We start from the raw sequence: 22540 nt of genomic DNA, 5'->3' as shown, positions 1-22540 counted from the left end.
AAATTACTGTAATTATGTTGGGTTTGATGGGCTCGGCTCGTAATCAAGGGGAGAATACAGTGAAATAGCACTGAACCTCTTGGACGTGCAGCTGCGCCTTTCCGAGGGAGAGCGAGAGTATATTTATGTTGCAGACGCCTCACTCTAGCATTTTCAGGTTGATTATTGCCAGGCTATACTCCTCATAAAGTAGCCTATATAGGACTACTAATACCAAGTGAATGGGGAAAACATAAAGATTCATTTTTACACAGAGAAAAGAGTTAAAGGCACATATAGGCTAGCCAATAATATAATTGGTCATTACAATTATAATGATTTGCTATGCAATAATAGGCCCAATTAGTTGATTTAACGATAACCTGGTGACAAGATTAAACCAAGACCAACACATATTTCTGCTCCTTTCCCTGAATAATAATAATAACAATAAAATCATAAATGCCAAAGTTATAGTAACATTAATGTGATCAGGTTGTTATCTTGCTCATTGTATTGAAAATAAATCAAACAATAAGTAAAGGCAAGCAGATGGATGATCTGTCTATGCGTGAACTTTAAGGGCAATTTGTAGCCGTGAGTTAGCCACATTATTGCTGTGGTTTTCTCAAGGGATGGCCGGTGCCTTTTCTGCTCTGGCCAAGCCGGCTAAACATTAGAACGTCTCTGCGGGTCACACAAATTGTGTCACATTTGTCATCTTAATTACTAAACACTCGCATTTTAATCTTCATGGGGAATGCTCTATACACGCACTTATGGAAAATATTTTGTTTTGTCATTAACAACTTGAAGAACATAACACTCAGTTTTTTCTGAAGTATATATTTTATTTTGTATATTTGAAATATAGGATATATAGGCCTTGTATTTATGAAATAGACAACTGGAATGAGTGTATATCTGCATGGTGCATGCACGGGATGATATTGGCAGTCTATTGTCTCCAGTAGGCCTGTACTGTTTTCCCTCAATTGGTCCTTTCCTCAGCTCATCGGGTGCTTCAGAATTTTCTGTAAAAGCGCAGTTAAATCATCAAACCCAAACAAGAGCCCCTTTGAACTTTTCACTTTTACTTATCTGCATTTAAACCCCACCCCCACCTCCTCTACCAACCAGTCTTTTTGCAGCACCTGCCTCTCGCCCAATTATTCACTTAACACACCCCATTGCTCTCTCCTCTATTCATCGATGAAAACAGTGTTTGTTGGAACCACAGAAGACTTAAAAGGAGCTTATAGCGGCTAAATGAAACCGAAAAGAAACAAGCACTATATTGTTGAAGGAATTACAATGTTATAGAAACTGACATCATTAATCAGGTCAGGTTTGAATTGACACGTCTTCAGCATGGCTATATCCAGCACTCACAGTAAGAGATTATGATAAACTGATAGGCCTATCCTAGGGACTAAAATGTGGAAACGCTGAACGCCTGTGCGTAATCACATGTAGGCTATACGGCCAATGCTGCACATTGTAGACTAATGAAAAGGAATAACCATATAGGCTTTATTTTATCACACTGTATCTTACCTCTGTATTAGTTTTAAATATAAGTCCTGAAGAGATAGCTGCATGTCATATCCCAGGCCTACATGGACTTGCATGGAAATGTGAAAGTTATGGCCTACAACAAATGGCCGGTAAGGAGTCTGACACGTTATACTGGCCTTTTAACTCATAGCTTTACTGTTTTCAACATTATGTACACAACTTCCATAAAACAAAGCAATAAATTAAAGTGATCAATACAAAACTAAATATTTCTAGATTGCTAAACACATTCATCTTAAATGAACACATGTAAAAAAAAAATTTTTTTTTAAACAAATCCTATTTCACAACATATCGATTACAGCACAAACCAAAGCTGAAAAATGCCTATTATATTGTCCTTATGTACATCCAACCGCTCAACACATAACAAACAATGACAAATCATATCTTTATCATCGGGATCACGTTAATGCTCTTCTCAAGCAGCCAATCATCATTTAAACGTTTTATTAACAACACGTTGTTGTCGTTTCATAAGTCAAACACACTGCATATTAAATAAAGACACAGACATTGAAAAAACCCGAAATAATTTAACTTAAATTAACATACAAAGACAGCATGGTAGCATGCGCAAAGGGCGCGGGCAACTCGGGCTGTGAAAACTAAGGAACGGACTAAAGATTCGAATCCATGCAGATAAAAATGATGAGGCTATTTTTGAAATGATTCATTGGATTGGCCTACGTTCGTTGGTCAAAGTTACATTATAGACCAATGGGGGTTTGTCTGTTTAAAGGCTAGGTTTTAAGGTCATGGTCAAATCACCATGTTGACCTTCGTTGGAGTTGTAGAGGCCTAGCCTACATCTGATAGGCCTTGGTAATACACGGCTTCATAGGCCTATTTTTTTTTATCATCATTGGGATAAGAAATGTAGCCAATCTTAAAATCAAACATAGTATACATAAATATACTCTCACTGACTTGTTACAGCAAAATATATTTCGTCTAACACATAGCCTATTAAAATTTCACAAAAGATAATAACAGCAGCTTGAGGACCCATTTGTCAAAACAATTTCCGGTATCTGTCGTGGACATGACAGGACTTCTTGCCCTTGGGCGCAGACAGTGCCCTTTTCAGTCTCTCGGCTCCCAGGCTATTCTCTGTGCCGTCGTTCAGTATGAAGAGGCCAATATGTCATCTGGCAACTTTGAGAGCAAACTCCGGATTACATCTGTGCATGGCTACAGCGGGCCAGTGCAAGGCCACGCTGGGTTGTTGACCCAAAATCTCCTGATATGGGCCATGGCAGTATAGAGGGCGGGACAGGTCTATCAGCTCACAGTTATGTTCACATGAGTTGCGATTGCTGCATAGACTCTTGGTGTGCAGTTGGATACCATGAGGTATAACTTGGAATGTAAGACCCTGGTGCACCAACGGATGTTTTCACGGTGGTCGGTGAGCTCCAAACTGGTGCTACCGGAGATCCAGTCGTAGGTCCGTGACCATTAAACTGGGCTAAAGCGTTCGTGTCTATCGTGCCACCACCTTGCTTCATCAGTTTCTTGAACTTCGATCGCTTATTTTGAAACCAAATCTTTACCTGAAAAGAGAGAGACAACCAATGTGATTAAGATTGGCTAGTTGGGCCATTTCCATGAACTCGAGACCAGGCGACAGTGACGCACCATTTGGACTTGGAATGTAAAAGCCTATATTTATTCCCAGAAAGTCCAGGGCAAATTGGGCTATCTTCATCTACATTTTTTCCCGTTTTATTTAAAAATAAATAAATAATTGAATGGAAAGAGGAAATGCTTGCTGAACATGGTTTTGCCATTATGGCCCAAATTGAAAAGCTATGAAGAATAAAATGAAAAATAAATCGGCAAAACATAATTCTGCGTAGCTATTTATTATACTTATTTTAAAAGCCAATCCTCGAAATACTTGTAAGCTTTTTCATAGAACATCTGCATGATGATAATCAATCCGAAACATTCGATAAAAAACTAACTTTTTTTTTTTGTCAAACATGAGGACAACAGTTGTCTATAACCCAAACAAACAGAGAATACATAGCCAATGTAACCACTTGGTGGCCTATTGTTTAACGTGGTCAGAAGTACATTAAACTGCGAGCATTAGGCCTAAGGAAATGAAAGTAAAAGCAAACGTTGACTTGCCTGTGTTTGCGTGAGTCCCATCGAAGCTGCGAGCTCGGCTCTCTCTGGCAGTGCCAAATATTGAGTTTGTTGAAATCGTCTGTTTAGAGTCTGTAGCTGCAAACTGGAATAGATAGTCCTTGGTTTGCGAATCTTTTTCCCTTTCCCATTGAACCGCACCTCTCCGCCTTCTACAACTGTGTTCTTCTCTGTCTCTTGTGCTGAGAAGGGGAGACAATAGCAAAATTACTCAGGAGACAGCTCGCCAACGTTGCTGCACAGCAATGAGCATCACAGTGCACGTTTTACTGGCTGTAGTTTAGGTATAATTACCCTTAATTGCATACATTGTTTATAGCATTACGCAATAAATAATTACCGAGCCTAATACCCCGACATCTGGGTTGCTTTTCCAATCCAAAGCGTGTTTGCGGACCGAAAAACACAAACCAACAGATTCCAAGAACATTATAGAGCCGAAAGGGAGGAAGTATAAATCTTACCTGTATCTTCTAACCGTGTCTGTGTTAGTGTCGAGTTGTTTTGGTACGACTGCACTGTACTGAGATATGGACTTGAGGAATGGCTGCCGACGGAGTTAACGTATGGATAACCTAAAGATCTAGGAAATGATGAGGCTGGACTGTACGAGCTCTCGTGTTGCGTATGACCCGCAGAATGTAAACAGTGCATGGAATAGTGTCCGTGAGACATTGAGGAAGGCGACATTTGTTGACTCGGTGGCCCAAATTCCATGAAAACGGTTTTTCCTGAGACAGGGCTATTAAGACTTTCTGGTATTGTAGTCATTGTCATCTCTTCTGGCGGATCTCTCCTCTTCCTTTTTTGTTTTCTTCTATGATCTCAGTGAAGGATGGATCCCAATTTAAGCTGTACTGATTTTTTCTCTTTCCATTCATAAGAAAATGTAGTTTGTCTCTGTGAAAAGTCTAGGCATGATGCAGTGGTCTAGACAAACTCGCTCAAAGGTTTGAATCAGGGATTCATGAATATTCATCAAAGGCGGCCGCTGATTGGTCCACTCTATCCAAGAATGATGCCTATTGGCGATCCTGGGGTTGTGTCCGAAGGACCTGATAAACTCAAGAAAAACAACAAGACCTGCAGATTCAGGTCTGAGATGTATTTTTTTAAGTGCTTAGGTAGCAGGGAAAGGTATAAGCAAAATAAACACTAACATCCAAAATGTCTGCTTTAAAAGAAACAACACACAATTAAATCTAGCCTATTTGATAATAATAATAATAATCAAATTGTAAAGAAATAGCCTATTCTGTGATCGATCACACATAGGCTACGGATAGATCATGTTATGTTGATAGGCCTGCTGTTTATTTAAACATTAAGAAACAGCCTGCATAGTGTTATGGTCTAAGAACTGTTTCATCCAAATTAATCACACTACAACAACAAAGATGAATGTTCATAAATAGCAGTATGAACACATTTAAGTGTAGCTTTGAGGCGTACTATTTAACAGAAAAACGACGTTTTATTTCGCATTAGATATTATTTCGATATCTCATAAAAAATCGTTATAGATTGGCTCATTATTGCCAGCGTCTTTTGGTGTTCAGATGCACAGATGTATATCTTACAGGTCCGTTTGATTTACATGCCAGTCTCAAGTGCTCTGAGCCACAGCTGAAGCGAGCTGAATTAGCATAACACTGATGTTTAATTTTCATACGCATAATTAGCCATTTATTTAACACTTGCAATAGCTCGTGGTCTCAATTATCTGAGCAAAGAAGTCCTGGTTTAATTTATGCATTTAAAGCAATGACTAGTCTAGCCTATGTTACGTGCGTAAATATATTGTTGTGAAAATTAACACCTTAAACTTAATATTTGTAAAACCAGATTCCTATTGGGCTGTCTATGCAACATCTCTCCATATAGCATTTTATTGTGCAATCATTTCATGACCAAAAACAAAATGCCTCCAGGAATCCTTTAACTTAACAAACCGTTATGTTTGCCCTGAGTCAACCATTAGTGTTGAACGTTTTTGATGCGGGTTACATCATGATGACCATGAACGTGTGTTATCAACTTACAAAACAATCATCTTTGTATCTAATTAGCTAGATTGTCAACCGATGTAAAACACTACACAACTAGCAAATCCCCAAATGATTAATGTGTGGGTAATCAAACAAAACGAATGAAACATAATGTGTTATTCATTTGAGGCTGATGTGGCAGCAGTGTTAAGACATTATTTATAAGTGTCATATTTTAACAGGTTTTGTTTTGACAATGGTGGGATTATATTTAATTTATTTTAACTTATTTTCAAATTAAAGTCACCCTTTTCCAAATTCTTGTCCAGTACATTTTCATTAGGAGTAGGCCTACAATATGCAATAGCTTTGCTGGAACACGGATTGGGTGACCTTTGGCTGATCAATTTATTGCCCAGCTCTCACAATACAATAACTAAAGTATTCACTCTCAGTTGCCATTAATGGGAATTATATAGTTGATATAATACCGTATTAAATATGGAGTCATGCAGCCCTATATATCATCTCCTCTATACAGTATTTTGCCCAACAGCCAACAGCCGCCATTTACCGCAGCAGTTGGTAAATCCGTCGGCATCATGTTTTGTCGTGAAATTCAAAACACATCAAGTTCAATTAAACATTTTGATTTACTCTGTAACATAATAATGTAGGCTAATTTAATCGTAAATAAACCTAACATTTAACATAGCCTCCTTCAACTAATTTAATCCCCAGCCAGGTTGATGGGGGGTGTGGACAGTTTTCCATTAAGACCATAGACGTTGAACAATGATTTTCCCGAGCACGTTTGATTTAACTGAACTGACGACTGACTAAAGAGTAGACTGTTTCCCTTTGTTATTGGCTCAGTTTCCGGAGAGAAAAACCCCCGTCAAAAACCCACGCTGATCCATATAACAGGGCATGTATGAACGTTGATCAGTTGAGTTGACAGTAGCTATACAGTAAGAATAAATGGGCTCCACATTTCAATCAGCACTGAGATTAAGTTAACAGCGATTAGGCATTATTTGCACTTACTTAATCGATAATCATGTGAGGAAAAAGAACGCACATCCCCAATATCCATTGCGTACTACTCATTGAGGGTGACGAAGAAGCAGCAAGTATCCAAATCTTCATTTTATTGTACAATGTACGTTATAGAGTCCGTCTGCTGTAGACGATCTGAAACCAAAATCACCACTAGCCGGTTCCCCGGCAGCTCAAAATACCCACCTGAATAACAAATTAAAGGTAGTTAAATTCCGTCACTGTGATTATCAACCTAATTGCATAATTGAACTCGAAGCAGAACAAGCAACTTAAAAATGTGTTTTGAAAATGCGAGCGCTAACATTATGGTGAGCAATATCTAGTCTGCGATGTGCGTCTGACAGTGGATCTCTGGATTTGAAGAATTCTATAAAATATTAAGGCTTATAAGGAAAACTGCACTTCTCTCCTTTAAAATTGCCCAATTCCAAGTCATTTATATCTGGAATTACATTCGAAAAATACTTAAAGGTATCCTCTATCTACAGCGAAAATGATAATAGTACAACCAATAATTATCATCTTCCAGAACAGAGGACAGATTTTTATGGGCACTTGGTGGGTGCGACTGATAACTGTCATTATTTCCCCCGATTATAGTATCTGCAAACTGGAATTCTAAAGATGAACATGCGTGTTCTGAGCAATAGGCCTACATTTCAGACCATTAACAGATTTAAAATGTATTTAATTCCAAGGAAAAGCACGACAAAAGATAAATACTCACATGAATACAGTTTCACTGAAGAAAATGTCAAGTAACCCAATCTAAAACATAGGCCTGCTGATATTTAAATATAACAACATGCATATCAAGTCGTTACCAGTAGATATATAGTCTTTCTCAAATGGCATTGTAATTAACTTTGTTTACAATAATATTTGTTTTGACAAAATCCTCAATTCTCGAACAGGGCAAATATTAATTAGCATTTCATGTAACGATTTAATTAATTATTTTCAACCTATATTTTCCATTAAGAATAATAAAGAACAATAGAATACCAATTTGTGTTCCATGCTTTTATTACAATCAGACTAAATGCAATTCCAAATTAAAAATCACAGCTTTTAAGGACACTGCTGACTTGGAGAAGCGTTTGTCATAGACGAGACATAACATAGTAAAGATAAATCCGGGACATTCAAATTTGTATGATATGTTATGTTTGGTATGGTTACATCAGAGAGTTGGCTACTTTAGACAAAAACAAAAGTTGTTCAAGTGGGATGGGTGGCACGAACCTCTAGCAACTCAAAGGATGTGTGTTCGAATCTCATCACGGACTACTTTAGCTAATTAGCAACATTGCAACTACTTAGCATGTTAGCTTCCCCTTCCCCTAATCTTAATAACATAACCCTAACCTTAACCTTGACCCCCAGCCTAGCTAACTTTAACCATCTAGCCAATGTTAGCGTTAGTCACCTAGCTGAAGTTAGGTGACTAGGAATTCATATATCATTCGTTTTGCAAATTCGTAACATATTGTACACATTGAAATTCGTTGCAACATGACATGGTTGCAGCATGACATGCCTTTACATTCGTGGCTCCTCCAGATGGAGGTACCTTGTAATGGTCAGTCTTACACGATTTTTTTTATCTTCGAATGTAATCATGGCATTGCTCTAACTGGCCTACGCTAACAATAAAGCCCATGTGCATGGAAGCATCAGTGGACCAGAGAATTTAAGGAGACAGGACTCATTAGCAGTGAGTAGCTCTATGGCAGAGTGTGTTTTAACACCTGCTGCACTCCACCTGAGGGTTAGCAGCCAGTGCTAAGGGTGGAGGCGACAGGGCCTGAAGTGTCACAGACCTCATTTCAGCCCCCTGGTGGAAAATGCTCACTAACTGTCCCTTCCAAACGACATTTTAACAGTCGCCAAATGTTAATGCTGTGGCTCTGGAAAAAATCATGTTTCTCAAATTAATATTCTCTGCACCTATGAGCTTGCCAGACTAATTCTGTTCTTCTGTTGCTTCAGACTGTAAGACCCAGGGTAAATGTGAGTAAATGTCAATGATTAATTACTGTTGTTGGTGGCACAGGATACTCCGTTTTATTTAATTTCCTCTATGTTGAAGGGAGGGACACACGCTATCCATGGCAAGACTTAGCCATGAGTTGTACAGCCATATTCTATGAATCACATTACTCTCGAAGATGGCCATCCATTGCAATTGTAAATGTGGTTTTCATGAGGTGACACTTTATTATGAAGAATATCTGAGGAATGTTGTAAAATGCTCTGTAAATTCGGACTACATAATGCCCAGTTCATTTTAAACAGATCATTTAGCAACAACATTGCCACGATAACATGCTGGACCAGAGGGATACTATGGATATCTGCAGAATATCCATGTTAAAGGAAGAGGTGAGAAACATATCCTGTTTCTAAACCTCCTCACTTTGGTTCTATTTCATCGAAAAGATTGCTTCTTGTTGCAATGCATGTCTTTTGATGTGCAGTACACTGTTCTGTGCATCATCTTTCTGTTTACACGAGGAGGTACTACGTGGAAACGTATCCACACCGTAGATTTCTAACAGGCTAGGAATATCAGAGACTGCTCTGAACAAACTACTGTGTTGTATTCATTTGTCATGCTTGTATTACTTTTGTCGCCAATTAATATTGTATTCATTAAGCGTGCAACATTTTATAAAGACAAACTCAACAGTATCATCTACGTTACATGAACTTGATCTATTTGCCAATAATAGCAAGACAAAATTACTATATTTCTCTCAAATCGGCAATAATTAATTAATGCGTCTTTATCAGAGTACCAACTACTTTAACATGTGATTGATATCTGTCTGATGTCTAAAACAAGCTGTTGATAAACAAATATTTATTTAACAATATGATCAATCCACCCAGGTCCTCTGGATGGCATTTCTCCCAGCTTCTCCTCTGCGCTTGGAGGTCTTTGCCTTGTAATTTGCTGCTTCGCTGGGCACCAACTAGACGAATTAAGTCAACCTTAGAGGTCAATTTTCCCGTTCAATGTAGCATCAAACAGTTAATTGATTTGGATTTACTCATTCCCACTCTGTAAATAGATACTGCATTATGTTATAAATGAAATTCAAATGCAATACAATTGAACAATTGCTTGACTATTATGTTGAGAAGTCACGATGTCTTTATAAAAATGCAAAGATGTTATGAAATTATAGCAATTATACCATTTCTGAGTTTGAAATATTCTTATAATAAATGGAACAATGTTCTAGCTATCAATTGTCCTTTATTTCAGTTACTTCAGACAGAAGGCATGATACATTATTTACAGCTTCTCAAATATCAAACTGTATAAGTAAGTGTATCGAAAGATGACAATATGTGGAGGGAGTAGGGATTCGGTGCAGTGTACCTTCACTCATCAGAACTGTCAGGGGAGTCACTGTGAACAAGAGAGCAGAACATGCAGAAATTCTTGTTAAATTCCATTATCATTACCATTAACAATCAATTATAGGTTTGGATTCAGTCCGAGTGGTTTATGAAACTAGGAATACGAATGATATTTATACAAGATGATGCATGTTTCATTCATTTATCTTGTAAACTCAAACTTCTATTCTTTGACATTTGTTGACTGAGCTAGGGGGAGTTGTTTCATGTTTTGAGGCAGTGCTCGAGAGGGACAGCCAGCCAAGTTGGACTTGTTGCTTCTGGGTGAATCAAAACCCAGCAATCACCACTGTGGACTGGGTCAGTCTGAGCTTCTTCTCGTACATCACGCGTCTGTCTGAGGCACTTCCCGATGTCGAGTTAGATCAACTCCAATCAAGAATAAAATAACACCAAACAAGCACTGCACGACCCTTAAAATCTCAAAGTGGTAATACTGTCTCTGTAAATACGTATTTGAAATAGTCAGCGTCTCAACTGCTCAACTGTTGTTATGTTTTTTTGTTGTTCTTTTTGAGAAAATGACACACGAAATAGCATGTCAAAGGTTAAATAAATATGCAGGTTGTTCATTCGGGCTTTAGAGGATGTGATTTTAAACTTTCCCAAGCGTATAATGTTACTTTTAGACAATATTTTCATTGTTATTTTCTTACATGGCTGAGTATTTGCCAGCCTTGTCTGGTGGAATTTTAGCAGAGTACCACATCAGTCTTGAAAGATCAGCCAGAGATAATTGTCTCCAGACACTGCAAGTAACAGACACCTGCACACTGAGAAATACTACGTTGACTGACTTCCCATATTCCGTCTTTTTCAAGAGGTTTTCTAAGAAGAGGGTTCATATAGGTACCATATTGGCTCATACAGGCACCATATTGGCGTTGTTCAAAGGCCTATTCCGCACTTGGAACGAAATAAGTTGGAACGAAATAAGTTAAACGAATACATATAGCTCCATACTTTCTTAAAACATGATATTCTCTGACATAAAAAAGCTATATTGGAGGTCCAAATCAATCCAATAATTGTCCATAAAGAGAGCCATTGGGAGTGAAATGTGATTAACTGTGGCGTTTTCATGATCTTAATTAACTGAATCAAAGTGAAAGCTCTTTCATGTTAGGAGAGGGGCAAATCATACACAGGATAATGTGACGGGGTCAACCATTTGTTGAATTTTCTGTGACCCATGTTAAAACAATGCTTAATTAAATGTGTGCAAATGTATGTCTCATTGAATTAATGTCCTCACAAATGGGAAACATGCAAATTTCCCAATTAAGTCATTTTCCGTGGAGGACTCGGCTGCTGCCTGAAGTTCAGCTGCCTCTGTGCCTTCGTCTGGCTCGTCTTTCTAGTTTTTCTAAAGATTGAAGTCGCTAAAAAAGAGAGGAAGGAGGTCAGCACTCACCCAACACCTGAATGCGCTCCCTTTTTTGTGTTCCCCTTGATCCCCACAGTCCGTGCCTGTCATTAGTCTTAATGATGGAAAATTGTCATGTTGATACAAGTCTCTTACTCTCCCCCTCTCTTCTTTGTATAAGTAGTAGGTGGAAGCTCCATTTGTTAGAAAGTTCTTTGTGACTAAAAGCAGTGGACGGTGCGGTGCATTTGTGCTGGGGAAGAGAAAAGGCTCTAGATGCTCTTTCCATAGCTGGGATAATTATTCCTACTGTGACCTTAATGGTTCACAGTGTTCCCTCTGCATCTCATCCACGTGCCAGGCCCTCAGTGAAGCCCCATGTCAGGGAATATGAAAAACACATATAATGAAACCATTTTGGCTGATGGAAAAAGGCTACTGAAGCTTCACTTGCTACAAAGACGGCTCAATTATATGAGTAATTGTGATAATTTTCCTTCCATTCAGAGCTCTTTCTGAAAGGTAAAAAAAAAACAGAGATGCTGAAAGGGAAATTACTTGGACAATATAGAGTGTGAAATGGCGACAACAAAAAAAGGTGACTGTAAGAAAGTATAGGACTATAAATAAATAGGTTAATGTAGGGTCAGATAAATACACCCCTCAAAAGCTAGCAAACAAAGACATATAAACACACAAACTCTCTCCCTCACACACACACGGACGTACACAAAAACGTATGTAGACAAATGACCGTTGAAAATAACTACATAAAAAAAGTAGATCTGCAGCTGCCTGAAAATTAAACCTCTTTCTCCTTCCTATTGACGAAATTTCAGCTCCTGCAAATGCACCCCAGTCGCTGGCTATCATTTGTTGTTCTGTGAGAGGAAAAGGATAATTACATCTCTGAGAGGCAGGGCGACTGACATTCCCTTTAGACTGCCATGAATGCAGGAGGCTTGATAGAAAAAGGCTGAGGAATAATTTGTTGCTTTTCCTTTTCTTCATTTAGCAGAACATGTTGTGTTCAATGGAACACAGGAATGGCAGTGTTGTAGAGTGCATTAAACTCCGGGTGTTCATAAATATGATGTTCCCTTGCCTGTAAACTCTCCCTTTTCAAAAATAACTCTTTCATCACGCTGGCAGACAGGAGAGACAGTGAGATGTGCATTACTTTTTTGTCTCTCAGTGGGGGTCGGATTAAACATTTCCTCCCCACAGCAAAGATAGAAAAGATTCTTGACAAGCAGGAGCCAGCCTATAATTTCAATCTCTGTGCTACAGCGAATGGCCGACATACATCTTGATAACGGTGTACCTTCTGAATTTAAGAAATCATTATTTCATACAGTCTACCTTTATTCTTTGTAAAAATGCTTGAGACGAAATGCATGATGCACAAAGCGAATTCAACCAATTTAGAGAAATGGAAGTTCTCAAAATATGAATTGGAATAAGTAAATGCGCGCTCTCCTCAGAGCCACATTGCTCTGTCTAGACTGAACATCTGATCTATGAATACAATGTTTGGAGCATGTATTGCTCCAAACATTGTACCCTACTAAATCATTCTGAAAATGTTATAAAACTGTTAAAACCAACTGTTAGATCACATTGTGTGATTGAGCAATAACTATCCCACTGCTATCAATGGTAGATTAGTGTTTCTTATTCTTTTTGCTCACTAGCTGACACCTGGATGTTGTCCATTTTTGGGATGTTAGTATACCCCCACAAAACTGCAATTTATTCAGACAAAGCTTAAACTGTTCCCACATGTATAGCTGCTGACCCCTTAGGCCCTGCAATCTGGGATAAATCTTTCCAGGCAAGGCGAGCAACATTACAGCCTGGCAGCTCAAATGCTTGTATCACACTCAAATGATGAGTCTCCTGTCACCAGCCATGTCATCAGCTTCATCCCAACCCCCCAATAACTTCTGGCCCATTGAGCAGCCTGTGTGCTACATGGCCAGCCAGTCAGGGACCCCCTGGTCCCACCTGATTGTGCCTCCGGTGACATGTAGTGGGGGTGTCCAGCTCACAGGCGCCAATAGCCGTGTCCCGCCACCAACACTCAGCTCCCAGCATAGCCAAGCATCTCCATGCAGCCCCCCCCCAGCAGCGCTTCTCCTGGCAGCCACCAGAAATGTCTGCAACTTGTCAGGTTGCCATGGTGATAGGCCCGAAACAGAGAATAGCACTAAAGCATATTCAAGCAGCGATGCGGAAATAAAAAGCCTATGAAAACACTGACGTTCACAATGTTCACAATTTAAAGAAATAAGAGAGCCTTGAAGCCGTACATTATTTCCTCTATGGGCTGCGAAGAGGTGGTATATTGGTTTCTTTTGCCATTGATGACTTCTATGTTTAAATTGAAAGCACATATCATTCATATAGCCACTATATGAGGCCAATGGGGGTAAATCAAAAGACAATGATATTAATTCCAGGCCACTGCTGACTTGTAACACGACCTGCCACCACTAAGCAGGGTTTATTTGTCTGACACACGAACAAAACACAAACATCTCAAGGGGTCGGTAACATTCTGCTTGCCTGACATTAATTGACGATTGAGATAAATGGTTGACTCACAGTGAAGGAAACAAAGGAACTGTCCCTGTATGATACAATCATCAGTTGTCATTTTGTGGAAAGATTCTCATGCATCAAAAATGGCTTTACACACAAGTTCACGCACACATGTAATTCCTAGACGGGTGTAATCATCAAGACCAACTAAACACCACTGCAGTGTCAGTAACCCTTCTGGATGGTTGGACAGGTGGTTTGACTTTGAACTACGATGATTAGTCATCTTATCCCATCACGCAATGGAAACCACACCATCTACACCTTAGCACTGTCACAAGGACAGGTACCCTATTATCAAATCCATTCCTGAGGTTAGCGTGTTTACTAATCATTCCACAGTTTTCTTCAAGCTTGGGCATCTATCCAGAGAAAGCTCACCAGCAGCAAGGGTTAAGGTGTCCCTAATGCACTCGGAGACCAGCTAGCCTGTCAGGGATTTTAATAAACGTAAGAGCACTGTGAGGGAAAAGTGTTGCTGTCTCAATAGAGTGACACAGACAGGCCAAGGCTGTCAATGGAGCGCCTAATGACAGAGGAAGATAATGACGGACCCCAGTCAGAATCAGCAGGAAGAGGAAGATCAATCCGCAGTGAAGGAGGGAGGGATGGAAGGGGGGGAACGGTAGGCTCTTTCTTTTCTATCTTCTCCGTTCTAGCTCATCTCATACATATCTATCTGCTGCAGCTGGCCCATAGAGTGGCGAGGGAGCTCTGCATTAAGCGCACAGCGGATCAATAACCATTACGACTCCTCCACAGCCTGACACATAGCAGGGACGCGTTTGACATTTCACTCAGGACTGCATTGATCCCAGCACACAGTATTTCAGCCCCCAGTTTGTGCCTGAGCCTGGGGTCTGGCTGGAATTGAAAAGGGGGGGGGCAGCAGAGGGAGTAGCTATCCAGCTGCCGGCGTACAAGTAAACAGCACACCCCTTTGTGCATTCCTCGTTTTCAATTTACTGTTTTTCCTGCCGCTACTGGCAATTCAAGAACTGGATCAAAGTGGATCAAAGCTTGACCTATGTAGGCTATGTTATATATAGCCAGGGTCTGAGTTTTTAGTGAGGTCTGGTCCAATACATGTTTAGAAAGTTGAAGCTCAAATACTGCATTGCTATATAATTTAAAAAATCTAAAAGGGCATTTGGAGATCAGCACATTGGTTTACTGTACCTTCATTCCCCTCATTCGATCTACAAACGCATAGCCTGTTAGCCGTTACACGTTAACTCAGCACCGGGATTAAAAATGGTAATTGAATATGTACAGAGGGATCTGTTAGCAGAAGAAGTATTTTATGAACACAAGGTAAACAAATATGTTTGATTTACAGAACTTGATTTTTTTTAATGCAGTTTCACTGCACATTTCCTGAAATTCTACACATTTTGCCACCACTTATGCTAGGTGAAAATGATATCTGAGTGAGAGTGACTAGGAAAATCAACGGGGGCCGCCTGGTGGTCAGCCATGGTTAGCCTGCTGCAAGTTTAGATAGCTGTTTATACTAACTAGACTCATTTACCAATTTAAAATGTTTTAACTGACATGGGCTAATTGAGTGATTGTCAGTGAGTGACATAGAACAAGATGAAAACTGCCGCACCCACGTTTAGACAATTCACCTTGTGTATTCCTCCATTCTAACTCTCAACAGTAAATTGAGACCCTGACTGAGTTCAGTTATTTTTCTTGAAGAATTGCCGCCCTGACTGTATGTGTATGAATGTGTATGAGAGAGAGAAATAGTCACACTGACATCATTCTTGATAACATCTCCAGCCTGAAGTGGTGGTCTGGAAATCCAGAGGCATAAAAAACAAAAACACTTGGAGCAATTCAGAAAGTGGGAGTTTCTGAGAAACCATGAACAAGATAAACATACAGAAAAAGTAGACGACATAAAATTAGAAACAATTTAGTCCAATTTCTTTTTAATCGTCCTTTGAGACCCAAGATGTTATCTCCTAGGTCAGTCTGCTCTTTTGGTGTTTTCATGTAAAAACAGAGGTGGTAGTGATGCAAAAAGACCTTCACCCAAGGAAAGGAAATGGTTGAACTTGAGGTCTACCAAAATAAAATAACATATTTTTATTTTTAAAAGACTGATACAATCTGAACCATCTCAAGTTTTTATTTCCATGTACTTTATATCAGGAACTTGAAATGTTAAATAGTCTGAGTCTGAGATATTATATTTTTTGTAGTCCATCATGTCTGTCTTCCATACATACTCATGCATATTTTTCTCTCCATTAAAATGTGCTATATTCATATGCCATACAAATCATTACATTAACCTGCATGTAATTTGTTTCTGTTTCATTGGAAGGATAGGACATCAATGAGCTTCTTCATAGCAAAAGACAAGCCTATCAATGACCAACAGGGATCCTTTCCAAGACCTATCTGCAACACAATGGGCTGTGTGTTCCCCTGTTTCTATACTCATGTCGCTTTATTTAAACGAAAAACATCTTCTCATAACTCCACTGCCAGCCATCACTGTTCCTGGGGTTGATTCCTAAATTGCGCTGGTATAATGGAGAGAGGGGGTTTCCCAGCTGGAGCCGGAGCCGGAGCCAGGGCTAGACTGTACAGCTAAAAGGAGCTGAATACCTGTCAGGTATACCGTGACACACCACATTGTTCACTGGGGTAAAGATTGATTTGGGGAAGCTTCTGTGGAGCAGAGAGGAGGAGACTGATGCCTTTTTTTTGCTGAACAATTTATGTCTGTTTCTTCAGTTGTCATGCCAACCTGAAGATTAAACAACTGAGTGGAGCTCAACTCCAATCATGAGTAATGAGCAATTACTTGCCCATGCACACGTTGAGACTCTAGTAGAAGTAGGCCCAATAGGTTTCCAGAACTCGTTTGGGTGAACGTATGTGGTCTATGCATGCTGAACGCACTTCTGGCATTGAGATGCTAATGGTAGCATGGATAATTACAGTGGCAAGACAAAGTATGTGAACCCTTTGGAAATACCTGGATTTCTGCATAAATTGGTCATCAAATTTGATCCGATCTTCATCTAAGTCACAACAATAGACAAACACAGTGTGCTTAAACTAATAACACACAAATTATTGTATTTTTCTTGTCTGTATTGAATACATAATTTAAACATTCACAGTGTAGGTTGGAAAAAGTATGTGAACCCCGAGGCTAATGACTTCTCCAAAAGCTAATTGGAGTCAGGAGTCAGCAAACCTGGAGTCCAATCAATGAGACGAGATTGGAAATGTTGGTTAGAGCTGCCTTGCCCTATAAAAACAGTAAAAAAATGTGGGTTTGCTATTCACAAGATGCATTACCTGATGTGAACCATGCCTCGAACAAAAGAGATCTCAGAAGACCTAAGATTAAGAATTGTTGACTTGCATAAAGCTGGAAACAGTTACAAAAGTATCTCTAAAAGCCTTGATGTTCATCAGTCCACAGTAAGACAAATTGTCCATAAATTGAGAAAGTTCAGCACATTTGCTACTCTCCCTACGAGTGGCCATCCTGCAAAGATGACTGCAAGAGCACAGTGCAGAATGCTCAATGAGGTTAAGAAGAATCCTAGAGTGTCAGCTAAAGACTTACAGAAATCTCTGGAACATGCTAACATCTCTGTTGACAAGTCTACGATACGTAAAACACTAAACAAGTAAGGTGTTCATGGGAGGACACCACGGAAGAAGCCACTGCTGCCCAAAAAAACATTGCTGCACATCTGAAATTTGCAAAAGAGCACCTGGATGTTCCACAGCGCTACTGGCAAAATATTCTGTAGACAGATTAAACTAAAGTTGAGTTGTTTGGAAGGAACACAACACTATGTGTGGAGAAAAAAGGCACAGCACAGCACACCAACATCAAAACCTCATCACATCTGTAAGTATGGTGAAGGGAGCATCATGTTTTGTGACTGGTTTGCTGCCTCAGAGTCTGGACAGCTTGCTATCATCGACGGAAAAATGAATTCCCAAGTTTATCAAGACATTTTGCAGGAGAGTGTCCGTCTATTGAAACTCAAAAGAAGTTGGCTGATGCAACATTACAACGACCCAAAACACAGAAGTAAATCAACAACAGAATGACTTCAACAAAATAAAATACACCTTCTGGAGTGGCCCAGTCTGAGTCCTGACCTCAACCCGATTGAGATGCTGTTGCATGACCTCGAGAGCATTTCTCACCAGATATCCCAAGAATATTGCTGAACTGAAACAATTTGGTAAAGAGGAATGGTCCAAAATTCCTCCTGACCACTGTGCAGGTCTGATCCGCAACTACAGAAAATGTTTGGTTGAGGTTGTTGCTGACAAAGGAGGGTCAACCAGTTATTAAATCCAAGGGTTCACATACTTTCCCTACCCTGCACTGTGAATGCTTACACTGTGTGTTCAATAAAGATGTGAAAACATATGTGTTTGTGTGTCATTAGTTTAAGCACACTGTGTTTGTCTATTGTTGTGACCTAGATGAAGATCAGATCAAAGTTGATGACCAATTTATGCAGAAATCCAGATATTTCCAAAGGGTTCACACACTTTTTCTTGCCACTATATCTGTCCTTTTGCAGAGAGGAGTTGCATGAAGGATCTCTGCTCTCTTTCCTTACAAGTCTTTGATGTTGACAAGGTACTCTCTGAGCTAACATGAATAAATAATGGAAATTACAGGTTTGTCATTATATAACATTTTATATCACAATAGGACTTGTATGCCAAGCCTGCCTGTTAACCAAGATATGCATCAAATTACAGGGCTAAACCTAATATTGATTTCTTGCTCTGGGCAGCTGATCTGATGTTAACTACTACATGTGTAGGAAATCACAAACACACACAAACAAACACACACCTTACATTCATTTGAACCAGTGGCAGGATATGGCACGCCAACTAAAGGAGCTGCGGCAGCCCCTGAATCCGATCTTCATCTTTAATTTCTCTGTGGTCGCCCCAGTTGGATACAATGCCTGTCGTCACATAGTCTGGGGTCATTATGTGCTGGGAGGCAGGGGGGAGAAAAAAAAGAGATTGTACGATGAAGATGAGAGCAGGTCTGCAGTCACAATGCAGCCATTTAGCATGGTGGGGGTGTGGGGGACCAGAAGCAGCCTGCCCTCCATGTCCCAGGCCGACCCAGGGCAGCTTTAGCAGAAAGACTCCAGAGCCCTGGGGACTGACAGAGGACTCAATTCCCCTCAACACTCCCAGACCATCATATAATGTTTGTCTGGCACACAATAACAAGTGATACTTGGGCTTAACTCTGGAGCTTGTTGGCAATCATCCATCTAGCCGCTAGCGGTATGGATACCAACCAGTGGAGAGTTGACATGGATGGACTTGATGTTTGTTATCGGTTAACCAGATGTACACCACCAGTCAAAAGTTTGGACACACCTACTCATTCAAAGGTTTTTCTTTATTTTTTACTATTTTCGACATTGTAGAATAATAGTGAAGACATCGAAAATACGAAATAACACATATGGAATCGTGTAGTAACCAAAAAAGATAAATCTAAATATATTTTATATTTGAGATACTTCAAAGTAGCCACCCTTTGCCTTGATGACAGCCTTGCACACTCTTGGCATTCTCTCAACCAGCATCATGAGGGAATCACCTGGAATGCATTTAAATGAATGCCTTGTTAAAAGATCATTTGTAGAATTTCTTTCCTTCTTAATGCGTTTGAGCCAATCAGTTGTGTTGTGACAAGGTAGAGTTGGTATACAGAATATCATCATGTTTTGTAAAAGACAAAGTCCATATTATGGCAAGAACAGCTCAAATAAACAAAGTGAAACAACACTCCATCGTTACTTTAAGACATGAAGGTCAGTCAATGTGGAAAACTTCAAGAACTTTGAACGTTTCTTCACATGCAGTCGCAAAACCAACAAGCGCTATGATTAAACTGGCTCTCATGAGGACCACCACAGGAAAGAAAGAAAGACATTTATTAGAATTAACTGCACCTAAGATTGCAGTACAAATAAATGCTTCAGAGTTCAAATAACAGATACATCTCAACATCAACTGTTCAGAGGAGACTGCGTGAATCAGGCCTTCATGGTCGAGTTGCTGCAAAGAAAACACTACTAAAGGACAGCAATAAGAAGAAGAGACTTGCTTGGGCCAAGAAACATGAGCAATGGACATTAAACAGTGGAAAACTATCCTTTGGTCAGATGAGTCCAAATGTTTGATTTTTTATTCCAACCGCCGTGTCTTTGTGAGATGCAGAGTAGGTGAACGGATGATTTGTTTTTCAACAGGACAAAGACCCTACACAACTCCAGGCTGTGTAAGGGCTATTTGACCAAGAAGGAATGATGGAGTGCTGCATCAGATGACCTGGCCTCCACAATCATCCGCATAGTAAAGGAAAAGCAGCCAATACATGCTCAGCATATGTGGGAACTCCTTCAAGACTGTTGGAAAAGTATTCCTCATGAAGCTCGTTGAAAGGATGCCAAGTGTGTGCAAATCTGTCATCAAGGCAAAGGGTGGCTACTTTGAAGAATATTAAATATATTTGGATTTGTTTAACACTTTTTTGTTTAATTACATGATTCCATGTGTTATTTCATAGTTTTGATGTTAAGACCCTTGAATGAGTAGGTGTGTCCAAAGTTGACTGGTAGTGTACACAAAAATATAAATGCAACATGTACTGTGTCCCATGTTTCATGAGATGAAATAAAATATCCCAGAAATGTATGTGCACACATTTGTTTACATCCCTATTAGTTACCATTTTATCCTTTGTCAAGATAATCCATATACCTGACAGGTGTGGCATATCAAGAAGCCGATTAAACAACATGATCATTACACAGGTGGACCTTGTGATGGGGACAATATAAGGCTACTCTAAAATGTGCAGTTTTGTCACACAACACAATGACACAGATGTCTCAAGTTTTGAGAGAGCGTGCAACTGGCATGCTGACTGCAGGAATGTCCACCAGAGCTTTTTCCAGGTAATTGAATGTTAATTTCTCTACCATAAGCCATCTCCAATATCGTTTTTGTGAATTTGGCAGTTCGTCCAACCTGCCTCACAACCACAGACCAGAACCTCCACATCCAGCTTCTTCAACTGCGTAATTGCCAGAGGGGAAGGGTGGGGTGCTGAGGAGTATTTATGTCTGTAATGAAGCCCTTTTGTGGGGGAAAACAAATTCTGATTGGCTGGGCCTGGTTCCCCAGTGGTTGGGCCTATGCCCTCTCAGGCCCACCCATGGCTGCACCCCTACCCAGTCATGTGAAAGATTAGGGCCTAATGAATTTATTTCAATTGACTGATTTACTTATATGAACTGTAACTCAGCCAAATCTAAAACATTGTTGCATGTTGCATTTATATTTTTGTTCAGTATTGATACACATTTATGTCATGCACCTTTTCCCAAACTGATTTGCTACAAATAATGTATGTAGGAAAGAAAAAAAGATTCATTTCGATCCACATTTAGACACTTAACATAATTTGTCAAGTTCCCACACGGCAATTACTCGGATGCTTCCATCCCTCACAGTGTAAAATATATATTTACCCCCCACAAATAACTTTATCTGTATTAAATAACATTGTAAACATCAACATCGAAACTTGAAATGCAACAGAATTACAATATTTAATACCAAACATGTTAAATACAGCAATACAAAACACCTTCAAAATGACTTTGACACTCTCCTACATTGCTTCTTTGGGCATGTGGAATGTCTTGAATATTGCACTGCATACACAATGCCAGCACACACCAAATTGTTTCGCTTGATATGGTTGACAATGTGTAGACGGGGAGAGCAACTATTACGGTTGTTGATTAAGTTGGCCTTTGAAGACACTGTGGATATCCATTCCCCTTTGAGACTGGGTGGGTGCTCTAACAACGCTCTAACAACGCTCTAGCAACGCTCTAGCAACGCTCTAGCAACGCTCTAACAACGCTCTAACAACGCTCTAACAACACTCTAACAACACTCACCTGCACAGACCACATGTTGAAGATGTTCCTCTAGGTCTGCATTTCTCTAGCAGTGAAAGATGACGACCTTGTTCTACAACAGCTCAGGACATTGTCTGAATGGACCTCGGGAGACTCTACCAGGGAAAGTATCACCATGACCTGTTAATTATATCAATTACAAAACAACCCATTTATGTGAACCAGCTCTGTAGTAAACAGCAGCAGGAAGGGCAGTGGTGTTAGAGAGGCCAGACGGCCACAGCCTGAGAGGAGCTGTGTAACGTAGTGTGTAATGCTCTTTGGGCCGTGTGAGAAAGTGCTCTCCCTCCACGCGGCTTGTTTAAATTAGCCCGAGCACCAGAGGCAGTGGGAACAGC

The 22540-nt window shown here is 39.8% G+C and overlaps 1 protein-coding gene and 1 long non-coding RNA gene across 2 annotated transcripts; both read right to left on the bottom strand.

The window, feature by feature from the left end:
- Window positions 1-1669: 1669 nt before the first annotated feature.
- LOC112225236 (homeobox protein Dlx1a) lies at window positions 1670-7067 on the bottom strand. The gene is made up of 3 exons (XM_024388988.2): window positions 4179-7067; window positions 3697-3896; window positions 1670-3113 (listed from the first exon to the last, which is right to left on the bottom strand). Exons 1-3 carry the CDS (start codon window positions 4489-4491, stop codon window positions 2859-2861), a joined length of 768 nt encoding a protein of 255 aa, XP_024244756.1. The 5' UTR covers window positions 4492-7067; the 3' UTR covers window positions 1670-2858.
- A 364-nt stretch (window positions 7068-7431) lies between these two features.
- On the bottom strand, window positions 7432-17203 carry LOC121841024. The gene is made up of 2 exons (XR_006080071.1): window positions 11611-17203; window positions 7432-10185 (listed from the first exon to the last, which is right to left on the bottom strand). It is a non-coding gene; the product is annotated as an uncharacterized LOC121841024 (long non-coding RNA).
- Window positions 17204-22540: the final 5337 nt, after the last annotated feature.

Source organism: Oncorhynchus tshawytscha, linkage group LG26 (assembly GCF_018296145.1).
Source record: "Oncorhynchus tshawytscha isolate Ot180627B linkage group LG26, Otsh_v2.0, whole genome shotgun sequence".
Lineage (NCBI taxonomy): Eukaryota > Metazoa > Chordata > Actinopteri > Salmoniformes > Salmonidae > Oncorhynchus > Oncorhynchus tshawytscha.
The sequence above is the reverse complement of the archived record's forward strand: the minus strand, read 5'-3'. Positions and strand labels throughout refer to the sequence as shown.

Bases quoted from the DNA above. Each gene is read 5' to 3' on its own strand.
- LOC112225236 (XM_024388988.2), bottom strand. From the start codon at position 4,491: ATGACAATGACTACAATACCAGAAAGTCTTAATAGCCCTGTCTCAGGA. The intron at 3,897-4,178 runs GTAAGATTTATA...TCCCCTTCTCAG, and splicing joins GACACGGTTAGAAGATACAG to CACAAGAGACAGAGAAGAAC. The intron at 3,114-3,696 runs GCAAGTCAACGT...CTCTCTTTTCAG, and splicing joins TGGGACTCACGCAAACACAG to GTAAAGATTTGGTTTCAAAA.